This window comes from Strix aluco, chromosome 1 (assembly GCF_031877795.1).
Source record: "Strix aluco isolate bStrAlu1 chromosome 1, bStrAlu1.hap1, whole genome shotgun sequence".
Taxonomy (NCBI): domain Eukaryota; kingdom Metazoa; phylum Chordata; class Aves; order Strigiformes; family Strigidae; genus Strix; species Strix aluco.
In genome coordinates this window covers 155,400,706-155,414,484 of record NC_133931.1, presented here as the reverse complement: position 1 = coordinate 155,414,484, position 13,779 = coordinate 155,400,706, and the positions used below count along the sequence as shown (strand labels likewise).

At 49.2% G+C, this 13,779-nt stretch overlaps 1 protein-coding gene across 1 annotated transcript in view; it reads right to left on the bottom strand.

The window, feature by feature from the left end:
* The window catches only part of EEPD1 (endonuclease/exonuclease/phosphatase family domain containing 1), a 69,440-nt gene extending 57,201 nt beyond the window's left edge, over positions 1-12,239 (bottom strand). The window contains exon 1 of the mRNA XM_074841483.1: positions 11,078-12,239. Coding sequence (XP_074697584.1) covers positions 11,078-11,931 — 854 coding nt within the window. The 5' untranslated portion in view covers positions 11,932-12,239. The remainder of the gene's footprint in view (positions 1-11,077) is intronic.
* Positions 12,240-13,779: the final 1,540 nt, after the last annotated feature.

Here is a 13,779-nt window from a genome sequence, read left to right as displayed (position 1 = left end):
GAAAGGGGAGTGTAAACACAGCTAGAGATAAGGGAAGGAGTTGTACAAAGGACTAGCAGGAAGATAGACAGACGATAGCCAAAAATTGCACTACCATTCCTGCCAGAATCATAGGTAAACTTGGGCTGGTCAGCATAAAGGTTGCAAAGGGTAGTCAGGTATCACTGCAGCATTTTCCTGCCAATAGCATTTATTTTAACACTTAATTCAGCAGCAGCTCTGATGTTTTATATGTGGTGGGGATCTCTTGCAAACACAGTGTACTTCCTCTCCCATGTATTACGGTGCTGGTATTTGCCTCACCACCATCAGCCCCACACACCATGAGAGAGGAACAACTCAAAAACTTCCCTAATGTGGTCCTCACGCAGGTGGGACCCCATCACTTCCTCCAGTGGAAGAGCCACATCTACCTATGTTAGCTTAAGATGGTATTACCACTGGAAAACTGCTGCCTTGTTTAAAATGCAAAATGGTTTAGATCAAGTAATATGGGTCCTTCCCAGCTAAGACTATCCTCCCTGACAGGGGTTCAATGCTCTTCCATATTTTTGTCTGCTTAGAAGGTAAAAAAAAGATGAGTAAGGTAGTCATTTGACAGCAAACCTATAAAACCGACCTTGCATGCATAAAAGCAACAAAACTTGCCTATTTTACAGTTCATTTTTCAATACCAGATCAGAGTTGCTTCTGCCCCAACACCCTGCAATTCAGCGGCACTGAAATAGAGCCACACTTATTTGCTTAAATAGAATAAATAATGAAACCAAACACAAGGTTTCTAAGTTAACATCCAGTGCATATCCAACAGCACGCTGCTTCCAGTTCAGCAGAAAGCTGGCTAACCTTTATGCCAGCCGAGTCTGGGCAAGGGAGGAAGGGAGGGCACTGACCGGCAATTACCCTGAGCAGGGCTGGAGCAAGCCCTTGGTGGCCAGTGGGCAAGCGCCTGCGCCTCCGCACCCGCAGGCCTGTGACACACTGACCGACAAGGAAACAGAGGGGAAAAACGGAGCTATAAATATAAACGAGTTGAAGGATAAGTCTGAAAGCAAAAGCAACAGCCCCTCTGTGCTGTAGTCGGGAGAGGTTTGTGCTGTCCCTGCCTTGTTAAGCAAAGGGCACGGCGGTTTTGCAGGACTGGCAGCGTGTCGGGAGCACGAGGGATTTAGGGCAGGAAGGCTGCCACCGCAGCGCATGGCAATAGCCTTGTTGATCAATTAGCTGTTCAGTAACCCATTAAAAACCTGTTCAGCTGTGAACGGCTTGGACAGCTGTTGTAGCTAAATTTGCACAGGAGCTCGAGCATGTTACCTGAAACGCCTATAAAAACGCAGCAAAAAATAGCCACGCAGAAGCAAAAGGAAATTTTCCAATTCTTCCCCCTCATCTGCATCCATAAACCTACGGTATGAACTGCTCCCAGGAATAGCTTTGCCCCGTGGGATGTTCCCCACAAAAAGCAGGAGGACATTACTGTGCTCTTTCCCCTACTCCATGACAGACACTGAGACAGGACGGACAGACAGCCCGCATAGCCATGAGGCTCCCTTCCAGACAGGAGGTGCCAGGCGGCGTCAGACAGAGGGACTCCAACCCGATCTGCACAAGCTGGCTGCATTTATTCCACTGCAAACACAGTGCATTTAGTTACCACTGTATTCCCAGCCATCCTTACCACAGATAACAATATAATCCCAAATGTATTTTTTCATAGGAATTAATTTATTTTTAAATTATATTTTTATACACAGTTCAGCTTCTGGAACATGCACACAAGTGGGGCACAAGCAGGGTAAATGTATTTCTCTTACTCACTGGCCTCTAATAATTTTACCACAGGCACTGAAAATAACAGCTTGGCGCTGACGCCGAGCTCCTGCCTGCACAAAACCCCCAGAAGCAGGGGTGGAAAGGAGGTCAGCGGCACTGATCCATCCCGACGGTGACCGAGCAGTTTAAAACACTCATGCCATTTGAAAATGTCACACCGCTTGACTGGTACATGGATATGCTGCATATGCCAAGGGTGACATGAAACAGTTTCTCAACAGAAAACATCCTTTTTACCACAGCTACGTATTCCCTTCACTGCCCATCTGCTGTTGACATGATGCCCACCCTGCTCTCGGCACCGTATAGGGCATTTCAGAACCCACTGTGAATCACCCAGGACCGAGACGAGGGAGGGACCAGACCGAAGCTGGGTGGAAAGCACATCCACACCTCCAACATAGGAGAGGAGGTCTTCGGTAGGTCTCACCCTCCCCTCAGCAAAGCCACCATTATTCTCTGATAAATCAGTGGGGATTGCCAGCTATTATTCACACAAAGCAAAGTCCCTCATGTAAAATAATAAATCTGGAAATGAAGAAGCCACTGAGTTCCTATTTTTAAGCACTGTTATTAATAATCTGCCATGGTTCTTGTCTCCATCATCACACCATATAATAGTGTTGAGAAATTACTGCAGCATATTGTAATTATTTCAGTAAGGACACTGTGCCTCCGTCTGTCAGCTTACACCTGCATCACAATGAAGAACAATGAGACTTAAAAATAAGTTACATGCACACTGTAATCTGCGTCTATCAACTTGTCTGCTTATCTGGCCAAGCCTTGAAATCATTATTTGGGCAAGACTCCCAGAGAAATGCTAATTAGAGACTGAAGAAGCGGGGTCCTCCTAACAACACAGCTGTAGGAAACACGCTGAAGCCCAACTCCAGCAAGAAGGGTGCAGCTAAATCTGTAAAACCAGATTCTCTTGTAAATGTCCCTGTTTAACACAGCTGAAGACCCGTGTTCACAGTGAGCCAGACCAGCACTTGGTTGCAGAGACAGTGTTTTCCTCTAGTTAAGAAGGACTGACGGAGTTTCCACTTGCACCTTCTCAGGAACTTGGAGTATTTAATTCCCGTGTTTGCAGTCCCTTGGTCTGTCTTCCCTGGCAAGAACAGCAGCAGCAGCAGCATCTTTTGCCTTCAGGAGCAGTCCTATTGCTCTTTTTAAAGTGAAAGCTAGAAAACCACCCTTCCTGCAGCTGTACTGTAAGCTCCCAAACCACAGAAGAATCACAGAGCATTAAAGATTTCTGTTTACAGGATGGAGCCCTACGCGTAGATACCTCGTCTGTCTTCTACAGCCATGTGGCACAAGCTTTCTGAGAAGTCTAGCAGGATGAGGTTATAGCCTTGTGGCCTCTGCTCATGTTTCATGAGCATGCAGTAAAGCATTGCTTACTAATTCACCAATGTATTACCATAAATCAGCCAATGCATTTAATCTTTGCTGTGAGGAATATAGCAAACGCTGCTGGATCTGCACGAGTAGGCTGGCAGCTCTGGTTTACCAAAATACCTGCAATCTGTAACATGAATCCAGTGACATGAAATAAAAGTGCAGAATAGCCCAGAAGGCATGGATTGAAACTATGCAGCCATTAAGTGCTGCCAGATGTATCAAGTACACATGTTGGGAGAAAAAATAATATATGAACAAATGCTTTCCCCACTGATCTGTTCCATTTTAGTCAGGCTTTATGGCACAAGTAACAGTGACAGGGTATGATTATGATTTTAAAAAGGAGAAAAATAAGGTTTACTTTATATGGATAAACTGGCCTTTAACTATACCATTTTTCCAGTCACATTCTCAACTTTAAAGCAGATAAATAAGGTGGTTAGATACAGCCTCTCAGATGTTCAAGGAATACACTGAGGCAGTTGTTCAAAGTCAACAAGATGCCCAGATCCCCCTTTAGAAGAGAAAATCCCTGGAAAGGTTACTCAGGGGTGATTTCAAGGGCCTGTCCTACATCCCTGTGTCATGTTCGAGGGAGGAAAGCTATGGGGGCTGTAGCAAAGCCACCAGACCCACAGCTATCAACAGAGACCAAGCAGGATCAGACAGCTCCGTGCATCCACCTCCAAGGCCTCCTGCGGAGCGCATGGCTCCAGATGCCTTCTGCAAGAGTCTGGACATGAGGATGGTGTACACCCCTTGATGATCTTGCTGTAAGTCCACCCACTGCTTTTGATCTCTCCTGCAAAGACTCTGGAGTTGCAAAGTATCTTGAGTGAGCAATCCACCTCCTAGAGGAGGAGCAGGCGATGCCCGTATAGAGGGTCTCAGTACTGCATCCATATGAAGCACAGGTTTGGAAATGGAATTTCATTAATTTCATTTACTTAATTGACATCACCTGTTTCCCCAGCAGCAGTCCCAAAAGGGTCTGGGAACCCTACCCAAGATGGGAGCAGCACTGCATAGGAGCCCTAAACTGCAGGGAGATGGTTATACCTTTTCACACTGAGCTCTGCAGACTTCATGTGATTTGACATAGACAAAGGAATGGGCCAAATCCTGAACAGGAGTAAATCAGTAGAGTTTCATTTCACTGGAAAATGATGTAACTCAGGGTCTGACCCAAAAAGATCTTGCTGCTCTCCCCTGCCAGAACACAGTTTCAGTCTTCAGCAAATAAAATATTGCTTATCTCACATAGGTAGAGGCAAAAAAAATACCAAAAAAGAAAACAAAACCACAAAACCCCAAACACAACAGCTCTTCCATCACCCCATTTTTTTGTCCTCAGAGGTATTAGAATGTGCAAATTAATGGTGGCTTTACATGCATCTGTCTTTCTGTTGCTCATAAAAATCCCTTTGTGAAGTGCACACAGAAGATACCATCTAACAATTACTTTTTTCTCAAGTTTTTCCTGAAGTCACAGGAGGCAGGATTTCCTCCCTATTACCAACAGGAGGAGAGGGTGTATTTGTTCTTTTGCCATTTAAGACTTATTAGCACGCTCAGGTTACTCAAGCCAGGCCCTCTTTCCTGATCTTTTCTTGCAGGGGAATTATTCTTGGCAAGGCTCCAGCCTAGTATTAACCCGATGGAGAAAAAACAAGTGGCTGTATAAAGAAAGAGACATAAAACAGATGCACCTCAGGGCTTTGCCGGGCCACCAAGAGCTGCAGCGACAAAGTAGAAATAACAACTACAGGCTGGCGTTGAGCCTACAAAGCATGCAAGTACAACCATCGCTACTACTACAATACACCGCTGTGAGGAACGTGAGAAAAAGCAACACTGTCTGTTGGCAGGGGCATGATCCCTTTCCATCGTCCTGCCTGGAAACACGGCTACAAGCCAGCAGGCAAGGTACCACCCCACACCCTTCCCAACCAAAGCATCAAGCCCCAGTAGTAAATAATTCCCCCTGTAAGCATTACACCACCTTTTAGTCCAGATTAAGAGACTGGACACAAAAACAAAGTCCCCACCCTATTTAACGTAGGGGAGCAACAGGAACGTGCTTCTCCTGCCTCCAGCACCTAGTGTAGGGACCTGAAGGAGATGGCTTTTTCCTCAGCAACTTACGCACAGGAGGTGGCTGCTCCAGAGGGTGGTTCGGGAGCTTGCCTTTTATTTAGGTGATGAGAGGACATGCTTAGGGTGACTACTCCCCTGTGACACCTACCTAGGGTAGGTAGGACTAGGAAAAAGAGCTTCTGAGTATGGTGGCATAGTGAGGGTTACCCAGGGACTGCCTGTCCACCTGCTGCCTCCCAGGAGGCAATTTTAGCCTGAGGTTTACCTATCCTTCCCCCAGCAGGAACACCATTTTGGGTCTCTGAGCCACAGAAATAGAGGGCAACTTCTTACTTTTGAGAGACCTCTATGTTTCTATCTAACCAAAGTGAAAACAGCTAACAGCTCACAAAGCTGGGAGAAGTGGCTGACATGTTCTGAGAGGGTAAGCACAGAGGTTTGCTGTCCAAGAAACTAAGCCAAGAAGAGAAAAAAATTAATCGGTGCCAAGTACAAACCTTATATTGGTACTTGTATTTGTTACTCTACAAACATGTAAGAAAGAAACTTTTACAGTGAGAACAATCACTCACAGGAACAACATCACTGGAGGTTTCCAAGGTGCAGCTGGACAGGTGCTAGATAACCTCATCTAGGCTCCCTTTCCCACAACAGGTTGAACCAGATGATCTTCAGAGGCTCCTTCCAACCTGGACTCTTTTATGATTCAGTGATTTTTGCAACAGGTGTTAAGGCTTTATATACTTACACTTTTTTCATCTAGAAGATGATGGAACCACACCAAGCAACAGGTGTTAAGGCTTTATTACTTACACTTTTTTCATCTAGAAGAGGATGGAACCACACCAAGATTCTGACCAAAGCAAGCAGCAGAGGGAAGGAGCTCCTTGAACTGCTTGACATAGAGAAGGAACCTGAGCTGGGCTTCATGTGCCTGAGCCTCAAACTTTGTACCCCACCATTTTCCTGTCACATATTGACACCCCCCCCCTCTTTTTTTTTTTTTTTTTTTTTGAGAGAGAGAGAAAGAGAGACACACACACACACAGGGGAAGAGACAGAAAGAGGGAGTGCCAGTTCTGGCTTTTAGACCCTCTATCAATTTTCATTTACTCAGCTGCAAAGTGTGCTTTCAAGAAAAAAAATAATTAAGAGGTCTTCATAAAGTTACACTCAATATTATAACACATAACAAAAACCAGCTGGAAAAACTCCACTGCAAAAAGTGCTGGGAAAGGTGTACAACTGATCAGTGCCCTTGGCTACTAGCAAATTTTCAAACAAGCAATTAAATTATAAGTTGCACCTTTAGCATGCTCTGTGTATTGGTCGGTGTTGAAAACCTGCATCATGCTTCTTGATGCAGTCATGCAGCAGGCACCCCAGCATACAACAGCTAGAAAGGGCTGTTAAGGGGCGTCATGGGAGTCACAAGCTCCTTTTACAGCCAGGAGGGACAGGCCTGAGGCAGGTATGAATGAGGAGTGGAAAGAGTGGAAACTGCAACAGGGGAGGCTTAGACTGGACATTAGGAAAAAATTTTTTCACAGAAAGAGTGGTCAGACAGTGCAACAGGCTGCCCAGGGAGGGGGTGGAATCACCATCCCTGGATGTGTTTAAGGGTCATTTGGATGAGATGTTGGGGGATATGGTGTAGGGGAGAACTTTGTAGAGTAGGGCTGATGGTTGGACTCGATGATCCCAAGGGTCTTTTCCAACCTGAATGATTCTGTGATTGAGTGCCCTTCCCTATGGACATGGGGTACAGGACATCTCCACTGATCTTGGCCAGAGGGGACATCTCCACTGGGGCTACTTATCCTCCCCATGAAAACACTTGCTGCCTTTGACCTGAACTTGCTCGTCCTTTCAATCATGATACACTAACCCTACATTTTTCTCTTTTTTTGGTGAGAAGAAGCTGTTGGTTTCTTCATCCCCTGAGAATGGAGAGGACATGGCAGTCTGCTGGAGGGAATGACCTGCATCCCCAGAGACAGGCCAGCTCTGACCTCCTGTCAACAAATCCCAGATTTGCTGAACTACACCTGCAAGAAATGTCACAGGTTTGGGCAAATTCACCCCACATTTGATACTTTAATCCAATTATGCATCACACTCGCCTCCGTGTTCATCATGTTAAGCTCTTCTAAAATTACCCTCTAGTCCTCTGAATGAAAACACCTCGTTCCTGCACTCCAAACACTGTGATAAACATAGATCCTTGTAATACGAGAAAGAAGGTGAGGACCTTGCTGTATTTCATTATTTTTGTATTGCAGCGATGAATTTCAAAATAGCTTAGCAGTAGTAGTCATACTTACTGATTTGGTATACATTCCCTTTACTGCTCATCAGAAATTTAGCACTTCTGGATACACGTGTGAAGGTTTGGGGTTGGTTTTTTCCCTCCTCCCTTCAGCAGATTACTCTACATGACGTTTTCTTGCCTTTTGTTTGTTTTGAAGGCACAACCCTCTTTCCTTCCTGCACAACTGTTCCTTCAGTGCCAAGGCTATGCAGGGCCTGGAGACAGGAGGACTTTCATCTTCTAGCCTCACCTAGAAATGAGCGGTAATTTTCCCCGTTGTTAATGTCTGAAAGAACAAGCCCAAGGGGTCTCCAAGCTACTTGCTGTGAACTGGTCATGAAAAAAACCAAACAAACACTAAAGCAAACCCCATACCAGCCTTTCAACTGGCATGAAAGTCCCCAAGATCTCAAATTAAGATTCTTTACTGCTCTTTACACAGTTTTAATACTGTCTTCTTGACTTGCTGTGCTTTATTCCTGCACTTAAAAAGCCAGATGAGGCAGGTCCTCCAGCTCCTGAGATCACCCCAGACTATCTGAGACCACCCCAGACTACAAGGGACCAGCCTGCAGGAGCACGCTTACGTACGGGAGGGTGGTTGTGCGCAAAGTACGTCAGCGAGCAGGTGCCCATCAGCGTAGCTGTGAGAGCATCTGCCTACTGCCAGGCTAAAGAGCCTTCAGATCCACCCGGCAACAGCTTGGGCCGTAGCTGTAGACTTCAGCAACACATGTGGGACACCTGCTGAGCATGCAGAGCACCTTGAAAACACACGCTATGGATTTCATGAGGCTGAAGTGCTGGTGAGCCCCGTGCAGCGGTGTATTCTTGCTTGCAGAAGCAAGAGATTCATTTCTCCAGCTGATTATCAACTGAAGTTGATGTACCTGGGCAAAGATTAGTTTGCAAGGCATTTGATCAGTTCCCAGGGTACACGACTAGAGCCGGAAGGGAGACCATAGAGTTCACACACAGAAAGAAGGCAGTTTCTGGCCTCAGCTGAGGCCATTTTACAGCTGCAAAGCTCCACTGACCTCAGCAATGCTAGCACAAGCAAGAGGAAATTCCTCCCTGAGGTGATGAGTATGACTTTTCCCAACATATACTTTTTTCCTGCATTGTGTTGATTTTTTTCTGTTCCCACATTTATTTTCCCAGGAAAGTTTTGCAGGCTTGTGTGTGGATGCACATCACTCTCATTTCTTTCCAGCTTCTCATGTTATCTCAATTTTGATCAAACACAGAAAACAATTGCATTGTACTATCCCTGTGTGATTGATGGCACATATACGTGCAATAAAACAAAACAAAATCAAGTACTTACATCAGGGTCCTTTTAAAGCTCAAAGTGTCAGAGACCTTTCACACCACACAGTACAGCTGACTACCTGTTTGCTAAGCTAGATGGAAACAAAGTACCATGCAGTTTAAGAGCAAAAATAAAACAAACTGCTAGGGCCATGCTCTGCATGCACAGTGGCCAGCTTGGGCTAACACAGGCTTATTGTGTGAGTTGTTTTCTCTGCCTAGCTTTTTTAATAGGTGGAGTGTTTTGGGGTGGTTTGTTCCCCTCCCCCCCCCCCCAAAATGCTGAAGATGCAGAACTGACAGACAGTTAACACTTTACTAGATTAGGTCCTTAAAAAATAAAATAAAATATGTAAATAAATAAATCACCAAAGTCTCTTTTCTTCCAAAACTGGATTATTAGAATAATCCTGAAACTAGTGACAATCAGCAAAGTTTCTTTCCTCAACAGGTCTGTCCGCCTCTGCCCCCTACCCAGATGCCCAACCCCACCCGACTTCATCCTAAGGTCTGCTCCAGCCAACCAACTGCCCATGAAAGAACAAGAGCAGTGGCAAAGGGGGAAGCACAGAATACCTGAACTAGCAGAGCAATCAAAGAATACTTAAAGATGTTAGGCTGGAGCCATCAGCGTGACATCTGAATACTCCTGCTGGGCTATCATCTCCATTTTGGCTATCAAACAGCAATGGCCATGAGATGACAGATGTTTCCTATGCAGAAGCATCAGGCTCCTAAGCAGTGCTCAGCAGAGGTATCCCCAACCACAAATACTGTACCGCAGCGCAGGACGCCACATCACTGCCACTGTCCTTTTTGTGTGCCTGACCTCTGCAACCACACCGACAAGAGCCATTATTCAGCATATTACTGGAAAAGGGCAGAGCTCTCGGCACTGCCAGAGGTAACAGTTCATCAGGACTTCCCCTCTCCACAATAATCGCTTTTGCCAAAGTCCAAGAGTCCCCTGCTCTATTCATTTCCAGCTGGAAGTCTGAATAGAAACCAGAGAGAAAAGTTAGTTTCCCAGTGCCGTAAACTAGATGCCAGACCAGCTGGGACAGATTTCACATGTGGAGAGGAAAGGGTGAGACTTATTTCAAAATCCTTATTGCATTCTTACATTTCTGTATCAAACAAAGTTTAGCAAGAGAGACATCCCCAGCACTGTTGCCTGATTACCTTACTCAAAGAAAAAAAAAAATAAAAAATCTCTCAGCTGCTCAGCCATTATCACCAGAAGCACCATCCCACTTGACCACACCACAAACAGACCTTGCTCCATGCCTGCTAGCTCAGTGAAATCAGGGGCCCGCCCGGCATGGGGACAGCAGACTCCCCAGGCAGCTGCCCCATGTCTCACACCCCCAAGGGTGAGCAGCCCCTCCAGCTCAGCAGATACCCCATGACTGCTTGTTAATGAGCTGTGTCACTCCTGTGGCACAAGCCGTGGCATTCCATGCTTGTTACACAGTCCAAACCATCCTGCCTGTGCTCTCAAGCCTTTTTGATTTCAGGAGCAGATCCAAGGGAGAGCAGACTACAGCTCTAATGCTGATGGTCACCACCCAAACAAGACTTTCTGGAGAAGAGGCACTAGCAGGTCTCAGTTCAGCAGCTCCGAGAGAGGCTGATGTAGCGCTGCATCCTGCTTCCCAAAGTGGCAGTGAGATACTCTGGGAAACACCGTAAGAAACTGGGTACATACAGAACAGCCCTTCCCCTGCTATTCACAGCTTCTGGCAGGAAAGACAGTCCTCTGTGACTTGTTAAAAGGCTCTTGACAGAGAAACAATCCTTGACCAGCCATTAACAGGCCCGACGTGTCTAACCTCAACAGCTCAGTCTTCCCTGCACAGATGTGTGTACACACACACCTCCTCAGGAGGTCCACCAACTTCCAGGGGCTACAGCAGCTTTATCAAGGGACAGTCGCTACAGTCCCAGCGTTAAAACTCAAGCAGGGTTCCATGCAGTAAGTGGGGAACATTTAATAATTCTGGGAAGGAGCAAGTCCCACTAGGATCACAATGGGAGTCTAGAGTGCCCAAAGCCCAGGCATTAAACTACAGTCCTGCACGGTGCTGGGCCTACAGGTCAGGTGCTGCCTCTTACCTGTTCTCCAGCAGCGTCATGCACACGACCTCCCGCACGCCTGGGTTGTTGGCTTTCTCGAGGGAGCAGCTCTGCAGGTTCCAGGTAGCCACCCTCAGGACGGGTCTGCCATCTCTCACCCCCCCAAACATCTCCACGGAGGGCCGAGTGGATATGATCTGGGTCGGACCCCCAGGAGGAAAGTCCAAGTCCTCGCTCTGGAGGCTCAGAGAAGTGGGGCTGGGGTGAGGCCTGGCAGTGAAGTTGAGGCCACCATTGGTGTTCGTTGAAGGGGGCCGGGACCGCTCCGCGAAAATCTGATGCCTGATTTTGTCCAGAAAGGAGGAATTGATGCAGTCCATCCTCACCAGGTCCTCGATACTTTTGAAGGGCCCGTGCTCTTTACGGTAGTCCACGATGCTGTTGGCGATCTTCTCGGTGATGCCGCGGATGCTCATCAGCTGGGCAGGGGTGGCGGTGTTGATGTTGATCTTGGTGGCGGAGAGGTGGTGCTCCGAGGCCGGGTCCTTGCGCAGGGAGCTGGGCGAGTGCTGTGCCGAGCTGCCCTTGCTGCTCACGCAGATCTCGAACTTCACCTGCTCCAGCTTGGCCGCCCCCACCCCGCTCACCAGCGCCAGGTCCTCCACCTTCTTGAAGCCGCCGATGTACTCCCGGTACTCCACGATGTTCTGGGCCACCACTCGGGTGACCCCGGGGAGGGTCATCAGCTCCTCCTCCGTGGCCGTGTTGATGTTGAGCCTCTCCTGGTTGACGAGGATGTTGCTGAAGTTACACGCCGCGCTGAACTTGCGGCTGTGGCACAGGTCCGCCGGGTCGCGGGGGATGGAGCGGTGGCAGCCCAGGCTGCCCCCCATCTCACCACCGCCGCCGCCGCCGCGCCGGGCCGCCGCCGGAGCCGGGGGAGCGGGCTAGGGGCGCTGCCCGACCGCGACTCATGGAACCCCGCGGGAGGCCGGCGACCGACCGCAGGACACCCTGCGGACACAGACGCTCGAGCAGGCGGACCCCGGCGCCCCCGCGGAGGGGCCCCGCGCCCTTCCTCTTCCTCCTCCGGGGGGCACCGCCGCTCCCTTGGCCGCCGCAGACACCTCCCTCCCGCCCGGGGTCGGCCCGCCGCTCCGCTCGGCTCCGCTCCCGCCCCACGGCGGCGGCTGCCGCTGCCCCGCGCCCCGCCGGCGGTTGTAGTAGCTCGGCGGGAGCTCCCGCCCCCTCGGCCGGGGCGGGGCGGGGCCGGACGCCGCCGTCCCGCCTCCCGGGGCGTCACCCGAACACCTCCCCCCGCTCCCCCCCGCCCCGCCCCGGCCCGGCGGCGGCGGGACCGACCGGGGCTGCGGGGCGGGACGGGCCGCGGGATCCTGGTCCTGGCTCCGTCCCGAGCGCTGCGTGGGGCTGCGGGGAGGGGGGGTGGGGATGAGGAGGGGTGACCCCCGCGGGGCACTCAGCCCCCCAAAAGTGGGGTCGGGCTGGCGGGGCGCGGGGGACCCGAACGGGCCGCGCTGCCGTCGCCGTGCCGCCAAGGGCGGGCTTCTCCCTTCCCGCGGGCGGACGGACGCCGGGGCCATCTCCGCGGCCTTCCCGTCCCCGCGGCTCCCGGGACTCGCCTCCCGCCGCTGCCAGGGCGTCACTGTTCCCAGACCCCACAGACGCCTCCCCAGTCACCTCCACTGGCTTTTCGTGCTCTTGCAGGCACTATGCTTTCACACATCTGGGTAAAGTCTGCTATTTTCCCTTTTTTTTCTTTTTTTCCCACATCTTAAGAGGTCTCAACAACCTGAAAGTCCCCGCTTTTGGATGTGTTAGGTCTGCGCACTAGGCCTGCCTCAGCCCGTGCCCCTGGCCCGCTGCGTGCCTAGCCTTTCGCTGGGACAGAGTACCGCCATGCTGACCAAAATCGCCGTCGTGTATCACCCGTGTGCCTGAGCTGGCTTTAACAGACTTCGTTCGTGCCCTGAGCGCCGCAGCAGCCCACGACAGTCCGTGTTGGTAAAGCCGCTGAAGTATTTACCCGGCTTCTACTGCATCGAGTCCCATGCTGCGCTGTCTGCAATGCTATCTGTAGCCAAATTAGCTCATTTGAAACGAGCTTGGCTGTGCCCACACAGGAGTGACTGCAATGTCAATGAATCCAAAATATAATCGGTGGGTGTAACTGAAAGGAAGGGGGAGGAAAACCAAAAGAAAGAGCAACACATGCTTGCAGATGCCAGCTATGCAGCCTGATGCTGCCTGATGCTGACAGTATACATATATTTCTTTTAGCCAGACAGAATACGGTGCATGAATATTTTGAACATCAAGACTCTTGGTTAACCCTCTAATGAAAATTAAACAGCTTGTAATAGTGGTTTATACATGTATTTTTCATGGCAAGTTAATGGAAATTATTTGGGTTCACCTGAAATAAAAAGTTGCATTTGTTCAGCTTCTTGGGGAAGGAGAATGCGATGGGCAAAAGGGAGTACAGGCTGCACTGGGCTTTCAGATTGCACAGGGGCACTGCTGCTTTAACATTTACACTAGATATGCTGCTGCGGATCACACATTTCTCTTCTGTTCCCCTGAGCAATAGAGGTAGCAAATTAACATTACGGGAATAGGTACTGGCTGCATTAGGGTATTGGCTCTCTGCTGACTGTTGGAGTGGAGAAAGTGCTTGCTTAGGTGATTAAATGCTTCCACGTCTACTGGAAAGTGCTCTGTGT